The sequence below is a fragment of the Paralichthys olivaceus genome, chromosome 15 (assembly GCF_024713975.1).
Source record: "Paralichthys olivaceus isolate ysfri-2021 chromosome 15, ASM2471397v2, whole genome shotgun sequence".
Classification (NCBI taxonomy): Eukaryota; Metazoa; Chordata; class Actinopteri; order Pleuronectiformes; family Paralichthyidae; genus Paralichthys; species Paralichthys olivaceus.
In genome coordinates this window covers 17,901,673-17,912,656 of record NC_091107.1, presented here as the reverse complement: position 1 = coordinate 17,912,656, position 10,984 = coordinate 17,901,673, and the positions used below count along the sequence as shown (strand labels likewise).

Sequence of the window (10,984 nt, the reverse complement as noted above, 5' to 3'; positions counted from 1 at the left end):
TCAAGGTTTGGGGAAATGTTTTTATTGTTTATATGGTAAAGATGTGAAAGTTGTTCACCTGTGAGGTGCAAGGTGGTGTCTCAAGAAGATGACACGTATACAAAGAATAATTAAAGGGGCAAGTCGCTTTTATAAATATGGAATTTCCTACGCTTTGCCGTGCATTGAAACGCACCACATCTTTAGCCTCCTGTCAGATGATACCCAGCTCCCACAATGCACCGCAGAAGAACATGGCCGACTGTGACCGAGGAGCGTCGTCCCAGTGAGAGTGAATGTGCTGCTCCTGCACCTCAGAGGCTGATTTCACCTGAACAAGTGAGCGGACCGTTTGCGAGGCAGCTCAGACGGAGCATGTGTTTGTGATCCCGCTGCGAGGAGCCGACATTTCCCCGCGTTCATCTCCGGTGAGAAGCTGTCACCACTCACTGTCAGCGGAGTTAGCCGCGGAGCTAACGGTACTAGCGGTGCTAGCCTGTCAGCGTCAGCGCCGACATTAATGCTCCACTCTTAATGTGCAGTGGAACTGAGCAGGGCCGTCTCTGTCGGGCTCATGTCATGTTTAAGCTGCACTGACTAGATTTGTTTTGCTTGTGTGTCACGTGTCCTCGTGTGTTACCGCTCCTAGGTGCTAGATGAAGTGGTTAGCTAGGTAGCTTCATTGTGCTCAGCAACTAAGCTAACCCCGACCAGTGCAGAATGACACCTCTGTTTCCTCTCTCCATCCACACTCCGGGGCTTTAATCACAACTGAGCAACATGGCCGACAGTTTTCAGAACGGTTTATCCTGAATGATCACAATTAATGTTCATTCATTCATAAAGAGTCATTTGGTATTAACCAATAAAGCATCCGGTCGGAAAAATAAACACACTTCTTGGGTTTTAATTTATTTATGACGCTATTTTGAAATCAATCAAATTTCCTTAATATTTTTAATCTACAAATGTACCCTTTTACAATTAAGACATCAATATCATAAAATGAAAGAATGCAAGTGCATCAAACCTGCACAATATTTAGTATTTGCAGTGTAAACATGTCTGAATCTCTCCTGTCACAGCAGCAGCCTCCATTGATAGCAGACTTGAGCAAACATGGCAGGAGTTGTAGCCAAGCGTGAGGGACCACAGTTCATCAGTGAAGTTGCCGTGAGAGGCAACGCCGCCGTGCTGGACTACTGCCGCACTTCTGTATCTGCTCTGTCCGGCGCAACAGCTGGCATCCTGGGACTGTCCGGACTGTACGGCTTCATTTTTTATTTCCTCTCCGCATTTCTCCTCTCTCTGCTGCTCATCCTGAAGGCCGGACGGCGGTGGAACAAGTGCTTTAAATCGCGGCGGCTGCTCTTCACCGGAGGCCTCGTCGGAGGTCTATTCACCTACGTCCTGTTCTGGACTTTCCTTTATGGAATGGTGCATGTGTACTAAAATGATCCACCACAACAACCCCTGAATGATTTCTATCTAATCCTATGTAAACCAGTAAAACATTGTCTGCCCTGCTGTTTGTAGATAGGCCATTAGTCAAGGACTTTGGATTTTTCCATTATGTACCGTTGATATCCTGGACAATGTTTCAATAATAACCAAATACAGAATAAACCGTTCCCCTTTTCATCCTGCTCCACACTAACCTGTGACTGTGAATTTATTTAACCTGTAGTTCTGCTCTGTGCAAAGAACCATCCCTACCAGAATAAGCCATAGTTGTTATAATGTAGGTTGTGGTATAACATAAATAAGATCATAATTATATTAAATTATAACCACTTTAACAAGGTGTGGCATCATATTTCATGTACAAGACTATTATAGATGTGATTAATGATTTTAATAAATACCTCTGTACGATTTGTTTGCATACATTATTACCTCCATCAAGGAGGTTATGTTTTCACTCTTCACTCCATTTGTTTGTTGTTTTCTTGTTTTGTTTGTTGCAAGTTTACACAAAAACTACTAAACTGGTTTCCACAAAAGCTCAGAACCCATTCAATTTTTATATGGCTCGAGGAGTGTTTTTTTTGCTGTTCATAACATTGTGAGATAGGACTTTGTAGATACTTGCAGTTTTCCAAGGAAAGTTTAATGGATCTTGATGGGAGAAAATGTGAAATTTGGTGCTGCTTCACTGAATTTGAAGGGACTGTTGGGTCTTGGCGGTGAGGTGTGCTACTGCGTGCTATTCTAGTTAATCATTTTGTCTGTTGAGCAGTGTCACGTGCTTAAATGAAATCAACAAGACACATTGGTTTCCAACAACAAAGAACATTCAATAAATAGACACGGGAACAAAACAGTAAAAGGAGTCATTGCACTTCAACATCAATCAGGCCGCACATCATCAGAGAACTGACAGACGGCACAGAAAGACTGCATTCCACAGTGTTGTACGTTACTAATAATCAGTACAAGTGTGTTGTAACAATTGCATGGTAGATATCTATGTCACAACCAGAGAACAGGAAACACAACACACAGCAGTGTTAAACTAGTGTTCACATGTCACAACACAGGTACATCATGCGTCCAGCTGAACAGTAATTAAGACAGTTACATCGAGTGCATTAAAAAAACCTTCTCTCCTTCAATCTGTTCTGTCATGACATTTTCTGTAACAATGAATTTAATAGATGTCTGAGGACTGATGTATAAGAATTCACTTCATCTCTTATTTTCAATTAATTTATCATGTTTTTTTTTGTTTAATTTCTATAATGTAGTCCCTAAAATAACCAAGGTCAAAACGTAGGCCCACAATATAATACTAACATGGGAAATTAGTCCAGATTAGTCTAGTTAGCTCCCCAACAGTCAAAAAACATTTGAAAGTGTGTCGAATTTATGACAATATGTTTTATTTGTGAAACATCAACTGACACATATTTCACTAAAAGTCACTAAAAGTCTTTGAATCAGCATTATCACAGTACTTCATTATTAATGGACCTGTTGTAATCTCATGGTTCCTCACCCATTAGCTTAAACCCCCCCTCTTGTGTGTATCACATCAGAGTCCTGGCCCACTAACCAGTGCAGCACATCAACATTTTCCTGGACCAACACATTTTTAGTCAAGGCAAGAATCTCTCAAGCTTGTTGACATGGTAACAGTCGTACCAGCAGATGAGAAGTGGACAATCCGTTTGACTTTTTGGTTCCACCTGCAACATAACTGGGACCACTGTGGTCGATTGGTCTCGTTCTGTCTTAGTTAGTAACCTTAACTGTGTGACGAGAACGTGATGTGATGCCTTGGCTCTGAAACGTTGGTAGGAAGAACGGAGGAGTATCTTTGTCCTGTGTTGCGTGGAATGGTGGGACCCTGTTTCTCCACTGATGGCCGGTCGTCTGCTGTCGGAGTGGCTTCAGTTTCCTGCTCTTTGGTAGAGTTTCCAACGCCTTTCTCTGCCCCTGGTCTCCTGGCTCTCCTCTCCCGGTGTCCAGCCTTTCCCTCCTTGTTTTTGGTCCGATCCTTCCTGTTACACAGAGTGTGGGAAAGATGTGCCAACAAATGTCATGACACCAGTTTTGGATAACAATTGAAGGGTGTGAAACTGTTGGAGTCATACTTGAAGTTGATGATTTCAAACTTCCTCTCTCGGTAGAAGGAACTTGTGTTCATCATGTACAGTAGAATCATATCACAGATAAAGGCTCCCTGAAAGACAAAACATATCAGTGAGTAGCTGAAAGTCATTTTCTTTCCTACTAATGATCATGCATCACTTTCAGAGGAAAATCCAGGGGTGGGACCAGGGGGGCACTGTATCTCAATTCAGAGGCTGCATCCTTCAGAGGACGTGGGCTACCCAGCCCAAACATGCGGCTGTCTTCTTGCGTCTGGTACAAAGGTCGGTACAGATGATATCTGTGATCGGCATCAACCGCTCATCCCGCCCTTATTTCTTAACAGAGCACTCTTAAAGTCGGTCACAAGGACAACGTTTTAATGGCCCCCTTTTTAACATGTGTAGCATTAGCTGTTCAGTTGAGTTGAAGCATAATAATTTGAAAATTGTTTGTAACCGATGTGCATGTCTCCTGGGATATGTTGGGCCAGGACGGATCCATTGTTGGAGCCTTTGTTTTCTTGGTGATAACAGAATGCATTTGTCATCTGCATTTGAATGAGCCTTCAAATGTAGCCTCCAAAGGATGAGGCCCCTAAATTGAAACCAAGCTGAATCAGGAATTGTGAAATGTATAATTGTGGCCCCTTTATGCCTCCCAGTTAAGAAAAATCCTAACTCCGCCCCTGCCAGTGCACGGTAAGATGATTTTTTTTTCACACTTAGGTCACCTTATTACTGTAATTACACATCAATTACCCCTGTGCACATCAACATAGAATTTCAGTAAATTACTCACAGCACCCAGCAGAGCAATACCGGAACCAATGGCAATTATAGTGGGAACGATGTTGAATTTTCCAGCCTGTACAACAATAACAGACATTCAGTGCAGGTTTATTACAGAAATCGTGTGTGTGTGTGTGGGGGGGGGGCTCATATCTCTGCTGTACCTGGCCGTTGATCATTATGTCAAAGCGAATTCCGTACACTTTATACAAAGTGCGATAGGTTTCACCATTTTGATCCTTGTAATACCTGGCATATCTGCAGGGGGAGAAACACATCAGTGGATAGTGCAGAAGATGAGAATGAGACTGATTAGACAGACAGTGGGCCGACAGACTTATTCCTTGTTTCATGTCTGAGAGGACGCACCTGAAGTTGTATCCCGATGTGACTGAGTTGTTCAAGTTCATGTCCAAACGAGTGAAGCTGTAATGTGGATTACACTGTGAGGAGTCCTTATCCAGGTCACAGTTCCACTCGATCAGGATACCAACAGACCCACCCTAATTGACAAAAGTACATACTGCATATAACCATAATACAAATAGGCTACTACGATAATAATAATAATAATATGTGTAAAAACATTTAAAACGTGTCTTTAATATTGTGCATTTTTCAACATTTTCACTGTTAAAAATGTATTTATTTAATGAACTTTAGACTTTTGTATCTATGAGTGTGTGAACTCTGGTACAACTTGACTTAATATACTGTAAGGGGACTGTTGAGTCATAGCAGAGGTATGCTCTTTACCGAGTGACATTCTAATTAAAGAAGTGATGGTTTGATGTGAAAGAATGAATGAATGAATAATGCAGATATCTTTTCTTTTTACTTTGCTGTAATATGACACTCTTGTGATCGAGTAGAGCTGTAGGCTCAGACCAGAGACTGAAACTTGGTGGAGCAGGGGTCAAGGAAGATCTCATTAACTTTTGCAGAAGATTTGATTTGATCATTGTGAAAGAGTGTTTTTCAACATTTTTGTGTATTTTTCAAGAAATAATACATAGATCTTGACTTTAAAAAATCGTGTGTAACTTGGTGCAGCTTCATTGAATCTAATTGGCCTTGGCGGAGGTATGTGCTCTACTGAGTGCCATTCTAGTTTGTTAATACCGAGCTATACTGTATTTTACCCAGATGCTTAGGGATTCACCTCTACATTGTTAGATTTGGGTTAATTACAGGTTTGCCCCAAAAGCATAGAATCATATGAACTTAGCAGTGGAAGCAGAATGTCAGTCTGAACTGGCAAATTGTTTTACTTTGTACCTTCACCGCCATGTCCTGGAAGTCGTGTCCAGTCCAGCCGACTAGATCTCCGAGGCGGAAGATAGGGCAGTAATGATGATTCTCTCTGTCGTAGGAGCATCTTTTCAGGTAGCTGTCATCAGAGGTTTCAAGGACATTAGACCTAAAAGGTGAAGACAAGAAATTAGTCTTTTAGCTTATACATCCAGATTTAAAGGGCCATTTTTGTATATGCCTGGGGACAGAAAATCCATCCGGTGAAGTTAAAAGAGGAAAATCACCAAAGGTAAAGTTGTCTGTGAGAAAGAACTGACTGTGCCAAATAAGGGCTTCGACTCAACACACTCTCAGACTGAAGTCTTGTAGAATTCAAACCACACCTTTACATCCTCTGTCTTTAAGAACAGAGTGAAACCAGATGTGCCAGATTATAAAATGAGTCATGTTGCCAGTTATTTCAAGTAGGACGAGGGATTTCTATTACCTGCAAATGCCCATTAAGCTTCAGCACATCAAGAGCCGTGAGACAACACGAGAGAGATGAGTGTGTAATTGGAATAAGGTCCTGACTGATGAATTAAGTGTGGCTGTCGCTGCTTTCTAGCAGGAGTGGGACAGAAAAGAGCAGGGGCGGGGGGGTGACAGAGGGCAGAAGAGCTCCGTGGTCTAGCCCCATCTGATCTGACACCTGTCCAGAGTGAGGCCTGCTGTCAAGGACATCTCAGATGACTGTTTCACTGTCTCACCGAGTGCAATGCACAGGCCGGTATAAATAGAAGGTTCTCTGCACCCTGAAGTTATTTAAAGCAGCCCCTGGAATGTATATCCCTCAGCTTTCACACTCATTTCTGTCATGATGTCTTGAGTCTGCACACACCGGTCAGTCAGTGCCACTTACTTGGAGAATTCAAACTTTGGGAAACGGATGAAGTTCTTGATGTAGATGGTGAAGTTTTCTGCCTCGCTCAGTAAAGGGTCTCTGCGAATGAAAGAGACGGGCAGCTGTGTGAGAGGGGAAAAAAGAACTGGAGCTGACAGGCTGTATTAGTAATAAATAGAAGCTGTGAAATATCTGTGTGTGTGTGGGGGGGGGTCACAGTCTGTGTGAATGCCACAGCACAAAATGGATAATTTCCAAAGTTCTGCAAGAGAGCAGGGATTCTCACGCTGGGCGCTTGCTGTATTCAACTGGACACCAGGCGTGAATCTCACAGGTCCCGGTGCTGTTTATGCACAGGCCGGTCTTGATCCCTGACAGAGAGAGAACAGATTCTTGGCTGGAAGGAGTTTATTACAGAACAATACATATTGGAGTACTGTTGGTATTGTGTGGATTGTGTGTGATGAGACACGTGTAAATACAAAATGTATAAATGAGCGATGGAAGGTTTGCATGTGTGTGGACCTGCAGATGAAAATGTAAACCTGTAACTGAGCTGACAACATGGATGTGAGGTCCTCACCATGGCCAGCTGTTACAGCCTCTCCTTCCATGCAGTCATCATCACTGAGACATCGTCCGTTTGGCACCTTGTAACTCTGTGAGGAACAATAAAAGCTGCTGGGTGTGAAAACACGATCATCTGTAACATTGTGATTTATAGTAATTCAGACATTAGATTTCTGTGTCCTCACCTCAGCACAGAAGCCCAGCCTCTGATTGGGCGTCTCTATGTAATTTGTTACTATGAAGAACACCTGCTCGCCCTACAAAAACAAAATCAGGTCAGGACAATGAGTTCGACAAGCAAAAGGTTAAACTAATTAAACTACCAGAGAAGTTCAATATTGTTAAATCTGTTTAGTCAGCTGCTGAGGCTAATGCTGACAGTCAACATTCTCATAATCTCTCATGACAGGAGCGTAATTAGGGAACGCTCTGACATCAATGCATACCCTGCCGGGTGGGATTACCCTTTTTTAACTCATGGGGTGGGGTTTTATAATGTTTATGTGGGAGATGCATATAGATAGACTGAACGATAACATGATGATTCAGCGGACTCACATTTGGGGGTATGACGTAATCCTCAGCGCTCCAGAGGTGGAGCCCCGACTCTGAGCTGTTGGTCAGTGTGACACCTTTAAGCTTGGTGATGACTGACGTCTGGATGGCCTCCTCTCTCTCCTGGTAGCCCTTCCTCACCACAAACACCCACCTGAGGTTGACATGGAAGCTTTACTTTGATACATCTTAAATCAGGATATTTTATACAGGACATGTTATACTAGTCACTAGTATATACCAACAATAAACATAACAATTTGAATTTTTTCTAAGCAATGTGCTTAAACAAGGAAACATTTCAAAACATATTAACTTATGTGAGGCTTTGCTCAAAGCTATAGAGCTAACGGTAAACAAAGAATGTATAAAAATGTGCATCTTACTGAATCCGGAATTGTTGGACGTTTGACATATAATTGTATAAATTGTGACCCCCTTCATGGTCCCTGCAAAACTCCTTGATCTGCCAGTGCTTCATAACAATAATGTTGGAACCACTGTGTCATGTTTACACACAGGAAGAGACTGCAGCATCAAATGAGTAGAATTAAAAACACCAAAGGTCTCAGGAGCGAGACAGAAATGAAAACTAGTGCATATGAACATGAGCTGCAGCACATGCCTGTGATTTTCACAACCAGCCTGCAGCAGACACAGTGCTGCCATTACCACTACACACAGCTTAACATCCCTCTCTGAACAAGTGGGCTCAAACCAGTTGATGGAATGAACTGTAGATGTCAACTGCTCAGCTCTTTTTGCAACTTTATTCACAGAATTGTATGTGTACAAACAATGCAGATGTGTGCTCAACACAGAAAATAAACAGCAAAGAAATTATGTTTGACATAAATATAAGGGATAGAAAAGAAAATAGGGGGAACACTTTCTTATTGATCATTTAAAATCTCATTGTATATTTGGACAGTTCTGTTTCTTTTTTTATTGTCTATAAAAGTATAAAGTCTTGATATATTCTTTAAATTCACAAATCCAGTGAAATCAGGTGTATTGTTTGCCATTCTATATTTATGGGTGTGAAAAGTACTGTTTAGAATCTAGGCTTATAATGAAGTCAAAGTTATAACTTGTAGAGTCAAATTAATAATAAGATTAGATTTTACACTGTATATAATCCTTCAAGTCCAGAAAGCAATTGAAGTGATACAATGATAAAATGAATGTGTCATAGTGTTCATCGCTGTAATCTCCTGTCATCTGCTTTTCATCATGTCTCTTACATGCATGTGACATCACACCGTGAAGGGGTGATGTAACATAACCCACTCTGTCCATATAGTTTGACCCTTTAAAGAATTTACCAACACAATCTTTCCTTATTTTAGAAAGGGACACTTTTCCAGATCTGAAAACCTCAGTGACACTGCCTCTTTAAAATCCAAAAACCTTTTATTGACCAGCTCACCTATTTTTAACTTGTGAATCACTCTGTAAAAGGTTACTTAGTCCCATCCATGTTAGAGAAAAGCCTGGACATGCATATTGTTCCTCACCCTATTATGTATCCCAGCACGGCCAGCTGATAGAGACGAAACAATATTCCAATCCTCCTGTTCTCTGCGATAACATATTTCTCCGTCTTGTAGTTGAGCAGAGAGAGGAAGAAGATCCCCCAGCCTGCCATTCCTTCCCCCCTGCACTGCCTGCACACACTGACACTGACACAGGCTCCAAACTCCAGCTGATATAGGCAGCTGGTTCACTTGTCATGCTGCAGGCACACCAAGTGAGAGAGGGGCAGAGGGATCAACACACGTCACACTTCAATAAAAAGTCAAATTCATTTTCACTTTAGGAACCTGTAAATCTCACAAAACTTTGTAAAGCATCACGTTTAATGAGAAACCTCTCTTGTACACAGCTGTAGTTCTACTATGATTGTTAAGTGGCTCTAATTATAACACATACACATGTCCTACTAATCTAATAGGTTTACTGCAGTAATGTGTCACTGGGGAAACACAACATGTTTGTAGACTACAAGCAGGGCCGTGCAAAAGAGGTGGGCAGTTGGAGGGGACCTGCACACCTGTACATTAGTTCAGCTTTATGTTGTACTTAGGTGTTCTGCTTGTGGTGGACAGACAGTGATGGGGAGGCATCTGGTAATATTGTCCCATCCAATACAAGCTCAAGTGACAGTTTGCATTTTTTTTCTGTACTTGTATGTCGTTTTTACCTCAGTTGTTTAGAAGCAAAATTTGGGGAAGGATGGTGGAAGGGTGCAGTATGGCTCCTGAAAGAAAGCATTACATTTTGGTGCAGATCCAGGAATTCTTTTTCAGTTTTCCCAGAAAACAATTTGTGGATTATTATGAAATAAATCAAGCACATTTAGGAATTGATATACATGTGGGTGCCTGAAATTTGGAGCAGCTTGATTTAAGAGGGCTGTTGGGCCTTGTGGTTTCTGCTCTACTGAGTACCATTCAGATTTTTTTAGTAGTAATTAGTAATATTAGTTATTAGTACTAGTAGTAATATGTCTTTTTTGGTCTATTTTCAGATGCTTTTTTATGCTGACGTTATTCAGTGTGGCCACTAACTGTGGCTAGTTCTCTATCAATCTGCTGAGAGCCTTGAACAACTGCAAGTGTACTGAGAACTGCTGCTGTTATATTAAACCAATATTGAATTGATTTAGTTTAGTTATATTTACTGTAGATTGTGTGAAGTTATAAATAAACTTTTCATGGCTTTAGTTTTCAAACCCCCTTTACTTTATTTCTAGTGTGTTGAACTACTGCACTTAACAAATCTAAATGATCATGTTTCAACATGAACACAACTGGTTTTAAAGGGGGCCTGTTGGACAGGCACGTGACTGCCTAATCCATAGCCTACCATAAACCCATTTTGTGCTATATATGTGCAGAAAATGTATGGTCAGGACTGGTGTTGTTTACACATGGGTGAGGGTTACACTGGGATTCTAGTACAGATCAGACAAGGACAAGGCACTCACCTTAAAGCACATAGTGTCTGTGCAATGGTATAGGAAGAAGAAATACCTACAACTTCATGGAGGGTGACCTCTAGTGGTTCTGTGTGCTACATCACACACTTCATTAGAAAGTCTCTGAATATAGTGATTAAACCTTTATATTATACCTTTATTAAATCTTTATATAGTCTATGGATTAAACAGGACTTGTTACAACAGTTCTTGCTCCTGATTTTACAATTAAAAATTATCCAGATACTTTTTCCATCTGCTTCTAGGAACAATTTAAAAAAAAAACTATTAAGAAAAACACACCTGACCTTATCCTACACTGCTGTACTTCATAATCTTTTCTTTTAAGAATGTACGATGCAGTCACATCCACTCACT

General features: G+C 41.2%; 2 protein-coding genes across 5 annotated transcripts; one reads left to right on the top strand and one right to left on the bottom strand.

The window, feature by feature from the left end:
- The first annotated feature begins 190 nt into the window (after nucleotides 1-190).
- On the top strand, nucleotides 191-1,856 carry emc6 (ER membrane protein complex subunit 6). Of its 4 annotated transcripts, none has more exons than XM_069539774.1 (2): nucleotides 191-318; nucleotides 1,065-1,856. In XM_069539774.1, the coding sequence occupies exon 2, from the start codon at nucleotides 1,099-1,101 to the stop codon at nucleotides 1,429-1,431; it is 333 nt and encodes a 110-aa protein (XP_069395875.1). In that variant the 5' UTR covers nucleotides 191-318; nucleotides 1,065-1,098; the 3' UTR covers nucleotides 1,432-1,856. The 4 variants fall into 4 exon arrangements, with proteins under 4 accessions (XP_069395875.1, XP_069395876.1, XP_019941744.1 ...); XM_069539775.1 differs by having other exon boundaries at nucleotides 196-318; nucleotides 1,068-1,856; XM_020086185.2 differs by having other exon boundaries at nucleotides 267-407; nucleotides 1,068-1,856.
- A 399-nt stretch (nucleotides 1,857-2,255) lies between these two features.
- Nucleotides 2,256-9,303, bottom strand: p2rx5 (purinergic receptor P2X, ligand-gated ion channel, 5). The gene is made up of 12 exons (XM_020086183.2): nucleotides 9,144-9,303; nucleotides 7,630-7,780; nucleotides 7,257-7,328; nucleotides 7,085-7,160; nucleotides 6,788-6,872; nucleotides 6,520-6,600; nucleotides 5,643-5,784; nucleotides 4,734-4,867; nucleotides 4,529-4,622; nucleotides 4,375-4,440; nucleotides 3,576-3,664; nucleotides 2,256-3,482 (listed from the first exon to the last, which is right to left on the bottom strand). Exons 1-12 carry the CDS (start codon nucleotides 9,272-9,274, stop codon nucleotides 3,227-3,229), a joined length of 1,377 nt encoding a protein of 458 aa, XP_019941742.2. The 5' UTR covers nucleotides 9,275-9,303; the 3' UTR covers nucleotides 2,256-3,226.
- Between the last annotated feature and the right edge of the window lie 1,681 nt (nucleotides 9,304-10,984).